We start from the raw sequence: 18,634 nt of genomic DNA, 5'->3' as shown, positions 1-18,634 counted from the left end.
AATATGGAGCCATTTAAAGTGTGCCATCTTTTTTTCTGAATTTTTTATGCTCCCCTTCGAAAAAGAGGGGGTATATTGTTTTGCACATGTCTGTCCTTATGTCCGTCTGTCCCCATGTCCGTCTGTCCACCAGGTGGTTTCCGGATGATTACTCAAGAACGCTTGGGCCTAGGATCATGAAACTTCATAGGTACATTGAAAATGACTTGCAGATGACCCCTATTGATTTTGAGGTCAAAGGTCAAGGTCATGGTGACCGGAAATAGTAAAATGGTTTCCAGATGATAACTCAAGAACGCTTATGCCTAGTATCATGAAACTTCATAGGTACATTGATCATGACTCGCAGATGACCCCTATAGATTTTCAGGTCACTAGGTCAAAGGTCAAGGTCACTGTGACCCGAAATAGTAAAATGGTTTCCGGATGACAACTCAAAAACGCTTATGCCTAGGATCATGAAACTTCATAGGTACATTGATCATGACATCGCAGATGACACCTATTGATTTTCAGGTCACTAGGTCAAAGATCAAGGTCACTGTGACCCGAAATATTAAAATGGTTTCCGGATGATAACTCAAGAATGCTTATGCCTAGGATCATGAAACTTCATAGGTACATTGATCATGACTCGCAGATGACCCCTGTCTCAAAGGTCAAGGTCACGGTGACCTGAAATAGTAAAATGGTTTCCGGATGATAACTCAAGAACACTTATGCCTAGGATCATGAAACTTCATAGGTACATTGATCATGACTCGCAGATGACCCCTATTGATTTTCAGGTCACTAGGTCAAAGGTCAAGGTCATGGTGACTCAACTTAGAAAAATGGTTTCCGGATGATAACTCAAGAACGCTTACGCCTATGATCATGAAACTTCATTGGTACATTGATCATGACTCGCAGATGACCCCTATTGACTTTCAGGTCACTAGGTCAAAGGTCACGGTGACTTGACACAGTAAAATGGTTTCAGGATAATATCTCAGAAAGCTTATGACTAGGATCATGAAACTTCATAGGTACATTGATCATGACTCGCAGATGACCACTATTGATTTTCAGGTCACTAGGTCAAAGGTCAAGGTCACAGTGCCAAAAAAAGTATTCACACAATGGCTTCCAGTACAACTGACAGCCCATATGGGGGGCATGCATGTTTTATAAACAGCCCTTGTTTATTTTCATGTTCATAAATCCTAAATTTGTAAGAGTTTCACTTACACAGGGCGTCACTTGGCTTATATGACAATATTCATCAATGACTTTGCTTTAATAACACTTTCAATAAAAAATGTATTATTAATGTAATATATTATCCAAGAAATGGGTGTTAACAATAACCTTGATTAGTTTGAAACTTAAGCCATAAAATGGTAACATATACAAAAAACATAATTGATAATATATTAACTTGTGAATAACTTTAACATCGACATGAACTTTGTTTAATACAATTTATACAAACAGATTATTTTTTGTAAATAATTCAAATAATAAAAAAAAAAACCTTATTATTTCAATTTTGTAGTATTGTATTGTTGCTTAATGAATTATTTTATGTGAATGGATTTTTAAGCAACACATAATGCCTTTGCTTTTTTGCGGCCATGTACAGAGGTCTGTCCCATAAATCATACCAAACTTCTATTTTTATCTGTGTCCAGATGATCCACAGATTTGCACTAGGCACTGCAGAGTAATGTTAAATAATTTATCAATAAATGCATTCTAAAATGCTTCCTATTTCCAGTTTGCATCAAATCAACAAGGATTGAAAATATTTCTGAATTCGGTGTAACTATACAAACAGCTCTTGTTGTTAATGTTCACCATTTTCATACAAGTATAAACCTGGGCTGAGAATTTTTAGGATACACACATTTCTGGGAATTTGTGTGTGTCCAGGACAATATTTGAGAGTGATATAAATTTAAGGACAAATGAGGATGGTTTTTAAGCATTACAAGTTTGTGATGAAAGTCGCTGTGTATATTGTTATTTCAATACTGTTTAATTATGTTAGCAAGTTAAAAATTAAATCTTTAATTATTTTGACAATTGTTGGTATTATTTCATAATTTATTTTAGCAGCAATTCATGTGAACTATTATGTACCTTGGTATTTTTGTCTTCATTATGAACTTTTTTTAAGTGATGATTCTCTGACCCCTGGAATACATTTGTCTTCTTGCTTAGGCTACGTGCCTGTGGCGGCGTACCCTGCTTGCCTGTCTTGACTTAGACCGAGTGCTAGCTCCAACCCTGGCAACCAGACTTGGTGTAGAGGTCACCGTGGGACAAGGGCTGGTCAACAGACTCAACAAAGAGGGATATCTCAAGCCACCTACAAAACCAAAGAAGTATTCACCTATTTCAGTTTGAATTTTGCGAAATGTTTCAACAACAAAAAATTGATGTACATGTCTTAGCTGTTGCTAGATTCAAATGTATTCTATCTTCTGTTTTATGTTATGTTATGGTGTAACAATATATTAAAATTCTGCTTTTGTTAAATTTCTTCTGTAATGAATTCTGACTTAAAGTTTTGATTTGTATACTTGCAATTGATAGACTTGGAAGAGTTGTGGATAAGGAAAAGATAACTTCTGAAGCCATTCCAAAATACCTGAGGCAACCAGAGAAATCAGACCTTTCAGCAAGAAAAGCCGATGAACAACAAGAATGTGAATCTGTTAAATCTGTGCCAAGACAACATATCGAGGTATAACATGACAGTTATATATTGCCTTACCATGGATCCAAAGATCACAATAATCAGGATCACAATATAAATTGTCAGGTCATTCATGCATGTTTAAATGATTGCTTGAGCATAGTTTGGCAATCTCAAAGCAAAATGTTGTTTACCTTCCTTATTGCAGTGTTTTTTATATTCATACGTTATTATTGATATGAAAAAAACGTTAGTCCATGTGAGTATTTCCTAATGTGTACAATCAAAACTGAGAACTGCGGTCAGTCAAAAGAAATGGCTAAAGTGACCGTTGTTGACAAGTGACCGCTGATCTTGGATCACCACTTTTAAGATGGTAATGGCCAATCGATTGCACACATTGTGAAACAAAGGCATATTGCTGATAACTAAGCATTATAACATAAATAACTTCTCTTGAATAATACAAACAAAATCTTATGTATTGATTAAATTTTATGCCTATTTTTAAACTAAATCTGTGACTTTATCAACGATAGTATTGTTGTTTACTCATGCGTCTCGTTCATTCAGTAAATCCCACAAATCATATTGCATTCATTGAGATATATTTTTAACTAAAGTTTGTCAAGTGCCATTAAGGTTTGGTCCGAACAGTATTAAAAGCAAATTTGTAGTCTTAAATGGAAAGTACGGTAAAACTGTATTGTTCTCATTAAAAGAAAAGATGCCAAAATCGTGTAAAAATGTACTTAGTTTGTTATAAAAGTTGTATTTCAATGTCTGTTTTTCCTTAATCGAAGATCACTTATCCTTTTATCACCTTCTTATATCAACACTTGCAAGCTTATTTTTATTTTTAACACCTTATCAGAAATAAAGATCTATCAACTTTGTCACGGGCTCATACTTTGTTGTTATGACTGAAGCTTTTAATTGCTAGTAATACACATTGTTATTTGCATCTGTTTCGTTTTTATGCTCCCCAAAATTTATTTTGGGGGGAGCATATAGTCGCCGCTTTGTCTGTCTGTCCGTCCATGCACAATTTTTGTCCAGGCTATTTCTCAGCAACTAATGACCAGAATTCAATGAAACTTTATGGGAAGCTTCACTACCAAGAGGAGATGTGCATATTATCCACAGGTTCTGGTTGGATGATTTTTCGCAGAGTACTGGCCCTTTGAAATTTTCTATAAAAAAATTATTGTCCCTCCAACTACTGTGCTCTCAAGACGTTTCCTTTTATCTGAATATATACAGTCAAACCTGAATTCAGCGGTCAGTCAAGGGAAATGACCAAAGTGACCGTTGTCTACAGGTGACCGTTGAATTCTGATCACAATTTTAAGATGGTGTGTCAGTTGGTAGTATTGCTACGTCGTTACCCACCCAGTGGTTTGCATACAGTGTTAAACAAATGCTCATTGCCGTTAACTAAGCATAATAACAGAATTTACGTACATTGAAAAATACAGAATAATATCTTTGATTAGATTGATTTAATTTCATATTGTTATTAAACTAAACCAATGACTTTATACAACGCTTCAAACTCACATTTGCATTCGATTCATACTCCTAGATAATTTCTCGCTTATGCTTAAGCACACTCTGCACTTGCGTACGTCCAACACAGAGCTCACTTGCTATTACACGCGAACTTTTTCCAGATTCAAACAGTTTCAAACACTTGACTCGCTCCTTTAATGTGAGGAACTTACGTTCACCACTCATTGTTATTCCGTGATTTATTATTCCGATTGCTTTTAAAAGTGTTGTGAACGATAGAAAGCTCTTTTAAAGAATGATCCGAAAATGTTATTTTAAAATCGATACTCAATATTGTAAGTACAATGTACTAATAAGCGGTCATTTACCGTAATTAGCAATTATTACTTTAAACGTGTCAAAAACTCTGACATATTTTCTGTTGAAGAAACCCCCACAATTATCCCGGGAAAACAAACCGTCTCAACACCTTATTATATGTTTACTCGCAGCGGGCAGCTTTTATAATATCAAAGGCATTTACCGCTATCAAACGCTTTAACCGCAAAATAGACGGAAAAATGATGTAAGTGTTTTTAATTTTCGCGACTCGAGACAATTGACGCGTGACCGTTGATTTCAGTTCAAATATGAATTTCGGAGTTGAATACATGTATAGTGACCGTTGGCCGTTATGGACAGGTGGCCGTTAAATTCAGGTGTAATATAGAGTGTTTTTCGGCGGGGGATTTCAGACTGACCGTTGTCTGCAGGTGACCGGTAAATTCAGGTGGCCTTTAGGTCAGTTTCGACTGTAGTGCAATATTGTGACAAAAAAAAACTGTGGGGAGCATCACCCGTCTCCGACGGTTTCTTGTTGATACATTTGCAACTCGAAAGGTCTGGATCGTGACCATTGTTCTCAGTTCAAAAATGACTTTCGTAGTGAAATATACTGGCCGTTGACAGCTGTGGACAGTTGACCTTTATTCTCAAGTGTAATGTAGAGTGATTTTTGTCAGGGGGGGAATCCAAACTGACAATAGTCTGCAGTTGACCGTTAGGTCAGTTTTGATAGTATAATTAAGTGTGTTTTGGAATTGAATTGCAAAGTATTATTGTTCAAGTAAACTTAACAAATTCTAGACACAAATAAATAGTTCCCCTGTTCTTTGTGCTAATCCTTTGTCCTTAATAAATGCATAAGAAAATTAGTATTCTTGTACAAAATAAGGTCATTCATATTTAGGGAAAGCCTGGACATTAATATGTTATTTCTGAAAAACTTTGTTGCGCAGAGAACTTATATCTTTACTTTTGGTAAGAAATGTGTAGTGCTTAAAAAAAAAAAAATTGGTAGTTCAGGCTATATTGATATCTCTAGGGGTGTTTGAGATAGGTCAGTATTAAGAGAACTTATATCTTTACTTTTGGTAAGAAATGTGTAGTGCTTAAAAAAAAGGTAGTTCAGGCTATATTGATATCTCTAGGGGTGTTTGAGATAGGTCAGTATTAATCTGTGATTTGTTCATTTATTGTATACACTTCTGGTTGGAAGGTGTGTATTCAGAGAGCTGATTGATTGATACAAATATCTTTAATTGACAGTTTACAACATGTATGTTAAAAGAAATATCAATAGAGAAAGTTTTCAGAGTTGGAACATGCTGTTTAGTAAAACTGTAAATGTTTTATGTTATGAGAGTTTTGTTCTTGTCATACTATACAGGCTTTTATTTGATGGACAATCAACAAGAAACGAAAATCTGGACAAAACTTGATTCAGTTGCTAAATTCAGATTTTACTGAAAATAAAAGTGCATGGAAAAAAAAGTGGTCCACTACTGATACATATCGGAAATCACAAAATAACAGATCATGATAAAGTAAAACTCGAGTATACTAATGTTTTCTGTGTAAATAAGGATATAAAAACAAAAGTAGCATTCTATTTTTTATGTGTGCCACTCTTTAAAAGGTAATAGTCATTATTTTAACATTTGTGGAAATGTTGGCTTCGAAAAATAGAAAAGTTTTTTCGGAAGGACAGATTGAATCTATATATCGTATTTATTTACAGTTGGAATATTTATTTGCATTTATAAATGATCTAATCTGTTTAAATACAATAGGTTGAAATGCTCACTGAGAAAACTGAAAGTCTGAAACTGCAGAATGACAGAAAAGGTAACAAGCTGTCTCGCAGTAAAAAGGCTGCCAGAAATGCTCAAAGTGAAGTGGTTCCAAAGGTACATTCTGATTTGTCTTTTACTGGCATGTTGTTTTTATGCCCCCAAAGGAGGGCATATAGTGATCGGACTGTTTGTCCGTCACACTTTGCGTTTAGGTTTCGAAAAATGCTCATAACTTCTATGTCGCTTCAGATAGCAATTTAAAAATTTTGCATGCATGTGTATATGGACAAGGCGTTTCCACACACAAATTTTGACCCCTGTGACCTTGAACTTAGGGTCTGCGTTTAGGTTTCGAAATCTGCGTTTAGGTTTCGAATAAGCTCATAACTTCTATCAAGCCTTTATAGGGGGCATAAGTCATCCTATGTTGACAGCTCTTGTTTTAATTTTGGAAGAAAAAATAAAATTGTGACACAACAGTGTTTTATGAACATATTTTCAGACATGGTATTTACTATCAGTGTAAGCAAAATATGTTTACATTTTTAACAGAAACCACTGTTAACTGAACAGAAGAAGAAGTATTAAAAGACACTGTACATAGATGTCACATTGTGGCCTTCAGCAAATTTCCAATAAAAGCGATTTAATGAATGGTTTCTTTTTATGTCCCCCACTATAGTAGTGGGGGACATATTGTTTTTGCCCTGTCTGTCTGTTGGTCCGTTGGTCTGTTGGTCTGTTTGCGCCAACTTTAACATTTTGCAATAACTTTTGCTACATTGAAGATAGCAACTTCATATTTGGCATGCATGTGTATCTCATGAAGCTGCACATTTTGAATGGTGAAAGGTCAAGGTCAAGGTCATCCTTCAAGGTCAGAGGTCAAATATATGTGGCCCAAATCGCTTATTTTTTAAATACTTTTGCAATATTGAAGATAGCAACTTGATATTTGGCATGCATGTGTATCTCATGGAGCTGCACATTTTGAGTGGTAAAAGGTCAAGGTCAAGGTCATCCTTCAAGGTCAGAGGTCAAATATATGTGGCCGAAACCGCTTATTTTATGAATACTTTTGCAATATTGAAGATAGCAACTTGATATTTGGCATGCATGTGTATCTCATGGAGCTGCACATTTTGAGTGGTGAAAGGTCAAGGTCATCCTTCACAAGGTCAAGGTCATCCTACAAGGTCAAACGTCATATAGGTGGGCATTGTGTTTCACAAACACATCTTGTTATTTTGTTGGATTTATTCAAATATGCAATTTTATCTTCTTAAGATGTTACACATTTCACATCATTCAGAAAATCATGGTATAGAAAATGTAAAACCAACACTGTTGTATAAATACAACTCACAGTATTTTAGCATATGACACATAAAATTATGTTAATAACATAAATTGCTATTAAAAATATAATAAAAATAGTCAAATTATCACATGTTATGTTGTTCATTTTTACAAATACACCTTCAATGTATAATTGATTCAAAATTCTCATATACTTCTACTGCTGTTCTGTATCTCAAATACCTATTGTCCATTGTATTTAGGGATTTCACACTTTACAGGGACTTTTTCAAAGATTTTTTCTTTCCTTTTTTATGTCAAAAAAGGTTTTATGAAGAGATTATTAGATACATTTTTTGAAAATGTCATTTAATTTTATCCAATAATGTGTTTGATACTATTTGGAATAGTCTAAACTTATTTTAATTGCAAGAAAAAGTTTAAATAAAAAATATTGCCTAGTCCACAATTCAACTTTTTATTAATAAGGTATTTTACAAGTTTTTGACGAAAAGTGTAACAAGCACTTTGAAGTTACCTATTTTTATTGAGCATTTTGAATCATATTTTTATTATTTGTGTACAGTCCGTTTGAGGTAAAATGGATATAGCAGGCACAATTGTCAAGTGTGTGTGTGCCTGTGTGTGTAGGTTCAAGCTTAAGGGACTTGACCTAAAGGCATTAATAGAGCAATGTTTTAAATAACTTACTGCAAATTTTCTTTATGTGAAAACTTGTCTCCCAACCTCAAAAGTCAAGGTCCTTAAAAGGTAAAAGATAATATTTGGTCATAAACCACTTCTTTGCTGTAATTTTTTCACTCACCATGCTTTTAAAAAAAAAAACATGACCACCATTAGGAGATGATGAGATGTGTGTTACACCTGTCACTACCTTAAAGGTCATGGTCAAATTTAAAAGCAAATTGTTTCCCATAAAACAGCTTGTTAGATTGTTAGTTCAGTTTTCATTATGCAATTTTTTTTACCAAATATGTTCACCATGTTTATACTTTGACTCATGTGTAACAACCGTCTCCCTACTTCAAAGGTCAAAGTCACACATACAGAGGTTACATTTGGATGGAAAACAGCTTTTCCTGAGAGTTCAGCATTCATTATGCAATTTTAAACTGAATGTCCACAATATTGGCGTTGTTTAGAAATAGCTTCTGCAGAAAAAAGCTAGGCTTTAACAAGACCTTGCATTAAGACAAAGGTGTGGCAGAGCAACACACATTGGTCAAAGTTCTAGTAAAGGCCAAAGGTCAAACCCGTGCAAACAGCTTGTTTTATAAGAACAAGTATTATTGACCATGGGCTTGATATGTTTCAAATATGCATCATTTTCTTAGTTAGAGGTTTTATTTCGCTTATTTGAATATCATTTAACATTCTTGTTAGAATTGATAATAATGTTTAAAAAATATATCATTTTTCATAACTGTGAAGAACCCTTTTTTTTAAATGGGCAAGCATTGAGACTTCACCATCTGTTTGGTTTTCAAAGGTTTCCAGTTTCTAACTTTCTAGAGATCTATTTGGGGGGAGTATAAGATTTTGTATTATATCAGTATTTAACAAAAGTACAAAAAAAGCCGGACCTGACTTATATAGTTGTGTTCTCCCATTTTCTTATCATACATATCTTTATTGGAATTTTAATATTATATGATGATTTTAAAAAATCTTGTATGGTTAAAATGTAGGCTTAAGTTTATAACTAATCAAAATATTTATTACAGGGATTAGATGGACATGATGTGATTGTGTCCAGTATAGGCACACATTCCAAATGGAACAGAGACAAGTCAAGGAAGAGAGCATTCCCTAAAAATAATGAGGTACTTTCTTCAGCACTGTCAAGACTTAATATTAATTATTTCTTGTTGAGGAGGCTACCACACTGTCTTCTATGGGCAATTTAGCAAAACACCCATTTTTATACAGCCGTTTTTTTTTTAACGGGACATATTATAGTTTCACCCTGGGTGGGCTGGCAGCGGCGTCCACAGCAATGTCCGCTCTCTAATTCGAATAGTTTTCATCCGATCTTTACCAAACTTGGTCAGAAGTTGTATCTAGACAATAGGGCTGCAACGAATCCAAAAAAATTGTTCCGATCCGAATCCAAATATGGTTTCTTGCAGTTTTTCGGATCCGGATCCCTTAGATAAGAGAAAATTAGAATTTTCTGTCTAAATTAAAGTAATCATTGTTCTAAAAGTATAATTTGACTTAATAACATTAGACATTTATAAACAAAAAACATAACACATTTCTCGTTTAACATTGTAGCGATGTCCAAATAAAACGAAACCTTAACGCTTATTCACTTAGAAGTATGCTCGTTAAAATACACTTTTCACTGTTCATAAGTTTGATGTTTGTTTTCACAAAAATTAACATATCAAAATAGCCCGGGTCCAGGCAAGCCCATAATGAGCACTGACAGGGTCTCCTGCTGTTGAGAAGATTCTCTCACTGGGCACTGAGTATCCTTGCATCACAAGATAGCATTTAAACTTAGTATATGACGAAATATGCTTTCAAGACAATACATTATGCAGGAACACAATTTGACAAGTCGCGATATTATGCAAAATTTACCTGAATCAACTTCTAGCCGCACTGGATCCACTACCGTTGTTTTTAATACAACTCAGAAAGACAATAAGGATTGAAAACTTACTTATTGCCATTAGGAATTGCATTTGTAATGTTTAGATCCTCCATGATTTCGAATGAGTTTTTCTCTCGCAGCTCATTACGGAATGTGTAATGACAATAAAGGATCTCGAATGATCTGCTATTTGACTGTCACTCGTCAATAAATATCCACTATTACACGTATGATTTATCTTTTAAACAGTTCAAATATGGGTCATGCCGAGTCAAAAACAGTTTTGCACTCTTGTTAGACTTAGGATTGGTTTACCAACAATGCTGTAACATAAATAGTTTCTACATTTAGTAATTGATACTAACACTTGGTTTATATGCATATTTTGTTATGCCCCCCTTCGAAGAAGAGGGGGTATATTGCTTTGCTCATGTCCGTCGGTCGGTCTGTCAGTCTGTCCACCAGGTGGTTGTCAGATGATAACTCAAGAACGCTTAGGCCTAGGATCATGAAACTTAATAGGAACATTGACCATGACTCGCAGATGATTTTGAGTTCACTTGGTCAAAGGTCAAGGTCACAGGTGAAGGTCACAGTTACTGGAAATAGCCCCCCTTCGAAGAAGAGGGGGTATATTGCTTTGCTCATGTCGGTCGGTCTGTCTGTCGGTCGGTGGGTCTGTCGGTCCATCCACCAGGTGGTTGTCAGATGATAACTCAAGAACGCTTAGGCCTAGGATCATGAAACTTCATGGGAACATTGACCATGACTCGCAGATGACCCCTATTGATTTTGAGGTCACTTGGTCAAAGGTCAAGGTCACAGGTGAAGGTCACAGTTACTGGAAATAGGCATTTTAAGGATTTAGCATGGTTCAAACAAGGGAAACAACTACCGTTAATGCATGTTCTTTTTGTTACAGCATTTGCCTCCCTTGTAATTTATTTAAATTTTACCAAATGTAAGACTTACTGCATTTTTGTTAGCCGGATTTTTTTCGAAAAAATCTCGGCTTATAGATTGATGTTGTCGGGCGGGCGGGGGGGCGGGCGGGCGGGCGGGGTGGCGGCGTGCTCGAAAATGTTAAAGTTCTTATTTCATGGTATAACTTTGGTATGCTTGGACCTAGAGTCTTCAAACTTGACATGAAGGTTGGCCAGGATTAACAGATGACCACTGGTCATTTCAAGGTCATTCATTTGAAGGTCAAGGTCACTGTGACCTTCAATATAAAAAATGTTAAAGTTCTTATAACTTTGGTATGCTTGGACCTAGAGTCTTGAAACTTGACATGAAGGTTGGCCATAACTAGTTAGTAACCACTGGTCATTTCAAGGTCATTCATTTGAAGGATGTTGTCGGGCGGGCGGGGGGGCGGGCGGGCGGGGTGGCGGCGTGCTCGAAAATGTTAAAGTTCTTATTTCATGGTATAACTTTGGTATGCTTGGACCTAGAGTCTTCAAACTTGACATGAAGGTTGGCCAGGATTAACAGATGACCACTGGTCATTTCAAGGTCATTCATTTGAAGGTCAAGGTCACTGTGACCTTCAATATAAAAAATGTTAAAGTTCTTATAACTTTGGTATGCTTGGACCTAGAGTCTTGAAACTTGACATGAAGGTTGGCCATAACTAGTTAGTAACCACTGGTTATTTCAAGGTCATTCATTTGAAGGTCAAGGTCACTGTGACCTTGAATGTAAAAATGTTAAAGTTCTTATTTCATGGTATAACTTTGGTATGCTTGGACCTAGAGTCTTCAAACTTGACATGAAGGTTGGCCAGGATTAACAGATGACCACTGGTCATTTCAAGGTCATTCATTTGAAGGTGAAGGTCACTGTGACCTTCAATATAAAAATGTTAAAGTTGTTATAACTTTGGTATGCTTGGACCTAGAGTCTTGAAACTTGACATGAAGGTTGGCCAGAACTAGTAAGTAACCACTGGACATTTCAAGGTCATTCATTTGAAGGTCAAGGTCACTGTGACCTTGAATGTAAAAATGTTAAAGTTGTTATAACTTTGGTATGCTTGGACCTAGAGTCTTGAAACTTGACATGAAGGTTGGCCAGAACTAGTAAGTAACCACTGGACATTTCAAGGTCATTCATTTGAAGGTCAAGGTCACTGTGACCTTGAATGTAAAAATGTTAAAGTTCTTATTTCATGTTATAACTTTGGTATGCTTGTACCTAGAGTCTTCAAACTTGAAATAAAGATTGGCCAGTACTAGAAGATGACCACTGGTCATTTCAATGTCATTCATTTGAAGGTCAAGGTCACTGTGACCTTAAATGTTAAAATGTTAAAATTGTTATAACTTTGGTATGCTTGGACATAGAGTCTTCAAACTTGACATTTTGACCTTTGAACAATATTTCAGTAATTTAAGTATTGCATTGACAAAAACACGAAAGGTACTTTCCTGTCATTTAAATCAAAAATCCGGCTTCAATGCGGTCATCTCCGACCGCGGAACTCTTGTAATGCATTGTATCAATAAACATCGGGCAAAAATAAAATTAAGGTTCCACCACCTTATGCCCCCCTTCTAAGAAGAGGGGTATATTGCTTTGCTCATGTCGGTCGGTCTGTCTGTCCGTCCACCAGGTGGTTGTCAGATGATAACTCAAGAACGCTTAGGCCTAGGATCATGAAACTTCATAGGAACATTGACCATGACTCGCAGATGACCCCTATTGATTTTGAGGTCACTTGGTCAAAGGTCAAGGTCACAGGTGAAGGTCACAGTTACTGGAAATAGGCATTTTAAGGATTTAGCATGGTTCAAACAAGGGAAACAACTACCGTTAATGCATGTTCTTTTTGTTACAGCATTTGCCTCCCTTGTAATTTATTTAAATTTTACCAAATGTAAGGCTAACTGCATTTTTGTCATGCATTGTATCAATAAACATCGGGCAAAAATGAAATTAAGGTTCCACCACCACCACCGGTGTTGTTCACATTGACAAAAAACGTATTCAGACAATGGCTGCTACTACAACTTATAGCCCATATGGGGGGCATGCATGTTTTACAAACAGCCCTTGTTAATTGTAAATTTTTGACTTTTACCATTGTGATGACTTGTGTTTTAAGGACGAAGAATTTGAAATCTCCAGTACCCAGGATGAGTATCGGGCTGCACCAGGAAAGAAAAAGAAATCAAGTGTTCCTACCAAGGCCATTATGGTTTAAATTCAGCCATTTTAAGTTCAATTGCGAATATTAATCTTTTGCTCCATGGTTTGCTGTATGTTTATTGAACTACAGACCATTTTAATCATCTTTGTAGATAAAATATGGCACTGTCAGTGGTGATGTTTAAAAAAGTCAATCGGTTGACAATGGAACTATTAATCTGCTTTGCAATTCTGAAATAGTTTTCTTAATCATTAAAATGTGTTGAGTGAAATGTTATGTTGAGTTAGATTAACATTTTAATGGTAGGGTATTTAAAAAAAACAAACAATAATGTTTATAGTATTGTATGCTCATAACCAAGAAGTAGGATGTGCAATTTAGGGATCACCATATCATATGTCTCTGTTCTTTGGTCTGTCTAATCGTCTGTCTTGAAACCAAAGTTTGAACTCCTGAATCCTGCTTATATGCACAGTTTGGCACAAATATTAACATAAGATATTGGACAGTTTGTAAAGTGCAAAAAATAAAAGGCTGTCTATAGGGTCAAGGTTAGTTTTATGTAAATAGTAAAATAGCACTGTATAGTCAAATATGTGCATCTGAGCTCCTAACTTTCCAATGCATGAAATGATAAGGTGTCTAATGCATAAACCATGTGTACCTTAGAAGGTCAAAATATAGTCTTACATTATAAAAAATAGTCCAGTGATCTTTCTATCCTAATGCATGGAAGGAAATCGTAAAATTTCAAGCTATATGCAAATTTGTGTCACGCCTACCGAATTGATCACTACCATAACTATCAAGATGTTTACTTTAGGTAAAAAATAAAATGCTTTTGGTTAAAATATTGCTTGCTGGAGGTCTAGATTTGTATTCTTTTTTGCTTGTTCAATTATGTCTTGTACATATCATTTGAGTCTTTACATTTTTGTCTGGTTAAACAATACAACTTAAGGGGGAAATCAATGTCAGTGGTATGAAAGATTGCCCTTGTTTTCTTTTAATGAAATGTTGAAACATTAAGATTTAATACTTGTAAACATACTTTATTTTACTTGTTTAAGTGGTGTTTTTATCATGTATCCTTTAGGACTGCTTAATTCATTTACAATCAGAAATTTTCATTGGTTGTTACTTAGGTTATGCCTCGTCTTATCTTAACACATTGGATATGCCTTGTGTCATACCTTTGTCTACATTTTTGACATACTAAAGCAGCCCATCCACACACAATATCATTGTCAATTTTATTGTCTCAATAATATTGACAGAATATTTTTTTCCCTTAAAGCGGCCCATCCACACACAATATAATTGTCAATTTTATTGACTCAATAATATTGACAGAATATTTTTTGCCCTTTAGCCATGTTGACTGTATGGAAATTTTGACGAGACTACCGGTACATATAGAAATGTATAAATATTGATTAAATATTATTGAAGGGTGCAAAACACTTGTCAATAAAATTGACAATGCGTCAATAAATATTTGAGATCTCTGATTTTCTTCAATATATTGACTCAATCTTCAATATCATCCATTCACTATCAATTTTATTGTCAATCTTCATTATTGACAACTATATTGATTGTGGATGGGCCGCATAATTTGTGTTATTTTGATCATCATGATATCAAAGATGAACACTCGGTTGTTGAATGATAGTTTTCTGACATTTTAGTTGTTTGTCTCCTGATTTCCAATACATGTGTAAATTATAAATATCAAACAAGATCAACATACCTAACCAGGCACATTGTGTGGGTATTTAACTCTTAGTTTAGTAAACAAATTTCAATTTACATTAACTTGATAGATGCTGGGTAAATGGTCTACCATAGTACTTTGAATATCAAATCAATACCTGGTTTACTGTTCATGCATTTTTAGCTCGTTTATTATGTAGGAAATATATATAGTGGAGCTATCCTACTCACCCCGGCGTTAGCATTCCCGTTAGCATGCAAATGTTAAAGTTTGCATACCACCCCAAATATTTTCAATGTGCCTTTACATATTGCTTTCATATTTTGCATACTTCTTTACCAAAATGACCCCAACCTATAAACAAGAGCAGGCAACTGTATCAAGTATTTTGTAAGAATTATGGCCCTTTTTTCACTTAGAATATGCATATTATTGATAAATCTATGTTAAAGTTTGCGTTTTTTCACTTAGAATATGCATATTATTGATAAATCTATGTTAAAGTTTGCGTACCACCTCAAATATTTTCAATGTCCCTTGACATAATGCTTTCATATTTTGCAAACTTCTTTACCAACATGACCCCAATCTATAAACAAGAGCAGACAACTGTATAAAGCATTTTGTAAGAATTATGGCCCTTTTCCCATTTACAATATGCATATTACTTAAGTTACGTTGCCTTAACTTCTTTATTTATGATCAGATTTTATTAATACTTTGACAAAACAACACTTACCTGAATACCACAATGGATTCCACCCAAACAATACCCCACGCCCCAACCCAGAATCCCTGCCCCCCCCCCCCCCCCCCCCCCAAAAAAAAAATTTTTTTTTTTTCCTTTTTAGCTCACTTGAGGGCAACGTGCTCATGATGAGCTTTTGTGATCGCCTTTTGTCCGTCGTGCGTCGTCCTTCGTCAACATTTTGCCTTGTGAACACTCTAGAGGCCACATTTTTTGTCCAATCTTCATAAAACTTGCTCAGAAGATTTTTTCTAATGATATCTTGGATGAGTTAAAAAATGGTAACCTTTGCTTGAAAAACATGACTGCCAAGGGGCGGGGCATTTTTCCTTATATGGCTATAGTAAAATCTTGTTAACACTCTAGAGGTCACATTTATTGTCCAATCTTCATAAAACTTTGTCAGAAGATTAATCCCAATATTGAATAATATCTTGGAAGAGTTCGAAAATAATGCCGTTTGGTTGAAAAACATGGCCACCAGGGGGCAGGGCATTTTTCCTTATATGGCTATAGTAAAACCTTGTTAACACTCTAGAGGCCACATTTATTTTTCGATCTTCATGAAACTTGGTCAGATGATTTGTCCCAATGATATCTTGGATGAGAATGAAAATGGTAACCTTTGCTTAAAAAAACTTGGCTGTCAAGGGGCGGGGCATTTTTCCTTATATGGCTATAGTAAAATCTTGTTCACACTCTAGAGGCCACATTTATTTCCAATCTACATGAAACTTGGTCAGAAGATTCATCCCAATAATATCTTAAAAGAGTTAAAAAATGATGCCCTTTGGTTGAAAAACATGGCCGCCAGGGGGCGGGGCATTTTTCCTTATATGGCTATAGTAATGATACCTTGGATGTCACAGTTCGAAAATAATTATATTTGCTTGAAAAACATGGCTTCCAAGGGGTGGTCTTCATGAAACTTGGTCAGAAGATTTGTCCCAATAATATATTGTTATCTCAGGTGAGCGACTTTGGGCCTTTCAGGCCCTCTTGTTTTATTTTTGAAAGATCATCTAATAAATGACCACACCCCACATTATATCCCCCTACCCCCCCCCCCCAAAAAAAAAACAACAACATTTTTTTTTCCTTTTATATTTATTAACTTTATTTTTGAAGGACTGTCCAAACTTCCTACCCAAGCTATTGCTATCAAACTTGAAATAAAATCTATTTAGTTTGTTTTATGTCTACAAATATTCAATAGATTGTTGAAAATATACCTGAACTATTACCTTGACCTTATTGAATTATTTGAAGAATTACCCCCTGATGGCTTACGTTATACTGTCAAGCACTGGAATAGTCGAGCGCACTGTCCTCTGACAGCTCTTGTTTGGTATGTTCTTCATTTCTTTAATTCTAAAAATGCCTCATTCTATGGATTTAGAATAGAAAACAAGTTTAGAAGTAATTAACAATTTCTTTTGTGTTGTTCATGTAGGTGTAAAATGTGTTTGTTTGATGCATTAAGTGTCTCTTATGTGTTTATTGTTAATTATTGAAGAAAAGCAGTAATGTGATAAAATTGACAAAGAAATCTTACATATTTCCACATTATATACTATGTTAAATGTTTTGTTGATGTTAATAAAACAATGTTACGTTTTACTTTTCTATTCACTTTAATTAATAGATGCGTATTGTAATAAATTGTATTCCCCCACCTCATCAAAGTAGAGGGAGGTATACTGAATTAACTGTCCATCTGTATGTGAGTAAACACGATGTTCTTCGACATTGTTCAACCTACCACATTAATCATTCTTATAAGCTCACCTGTCACGAAGTGACATGGTGAGCTTATGTGACCGTGTGATGTCCCGCGTCCGTATGTGCGTGTGTCCGTCAACAATTTGTTTGTGTAGACAGTAGAGGTCACAGTTTTCATCCAATCTTTATGAAATTTGGTCAGAATGTTTATCTTGATAAAATCTGGGTTTGGATTGTATTTGGGTCATCTGGGGTCAACAACTAGGTCACTAGGTCAAAAACTAGGTCACATAATAGGTCAAATAATAGAAAAACCTTGTGTAGACAATAGAGGTCGCAGTTTTCATCCAATCTGTATGAAATTTGGTCAGAATGTTTATCTTGATGAAATCTGGTTTGGGATTGTATTTGGGTCATCTGGGGTCAAAAACTAGGTCACTAGGTCAATTCTAGGTCAAATAGTAAAAAAAAAATGTAGACAGTAGAGGTCACAGTTTTCATCCAATCTTTATAAAATTCGGACAGAATGTTTATCTTGATAAAATCTGGGTTGGGATTGTATTTGGGTCATCTGGGGGGTCAAAAACAAGGTCACTAGGTCAAAAAACTAGGTCAAATAATAGAAAAATCTTGTGTAGACAATAGAGGTCGCAGTTTTCATCCAATCTTTATGAAATTTGGTCAGAATGTTTATCTTGATGAAATCTGGGTTGGGATTGTATTTGGGTCATCTGAGGTCAAAAACTAGGTCAAATAATAGAAAACCAGTCAACAATTTGTTTGTGTAGACAGTAGAGGTCACAGTTTTCATCCAATCTTTAAGAAATTTGGTCAGAATGTTTATCTTGATAAAATCTGGGTTGGAATTAAATTTGGGTCATCTGGGGTCAAAACCTAGGTCACTAGGTCAATAACTAGGTCAAATAATAGAAAAACCTTGTGTAGACAGTAGAGGTCACAGTTTTCATCCAGTCTTTATGAAATTTGGTCAGAATGTTTATCTTGATGAAATCTGGTTTGGGATTGTATTTGGGTCATCTGGGTTCAAAAACTAGGTCATTAGGT

At 35.2% G+C, this 18,634-nt stretch overlaps 1 protein-coding gene across 1 annotated transcript in view; it reads left to right on the top strand.

Moving 5' to 3' along the window:
* Positions 1 to 17,467, top strand: part of LOC127864923 (uncharacterized) — a 97,925-nt gene extending 80,458 nt beyond the window's left edge. The window contains exons 16-20 of the mRNA XM_052404814.1: positions 2,206 to 2,369; positions 2,581 to 2,731; positions 6,307 to 6,423; positions 9,354 to 9,452; positions 13,338 to 17,467. Coding sequence (XP_052260774.1) covers positions 2,206 to 2,369; positions 2,581 to 2,731; positions 6,307 to 6,423; positions 9,354 to 9,452; positions 13,338 to 13,436 — 630 coding nt within the window. The 3' untranslated portion in view covers positions 13,437 to 17,467. The remainder of the gene's footprint in view (positions 1 to 2,205; positions 2,370 to 2,580; positions 2,732 to 6,306; positions 6,424 to 9,353; positions 9,453 to 13,337) is intronic.
* The last annotated feature ends 1,167 nt before the right edge of the window (positions 17,468 to 18,634 follow it).

This window comes from Dreissena polymorpha, chromosome 1 (assembly GCF_020536995.1).
Source record: "Dreissena polymorpha isolate Duluth1 chromosome 1, UMN_Dpol_1.0, whole genome shotgun sequence".
NCBI classification, from domain to species: Eukaryota; Metazoa; Mollusca; class Bivalvia; order Myida; family Dreissenidae; genus Dreissena; species Dreissena polymorpha.
Note: the sequence above shows the minus strand (reverse complement) of the source record. Positions and strands in the feature narration are given on the sequence as shown.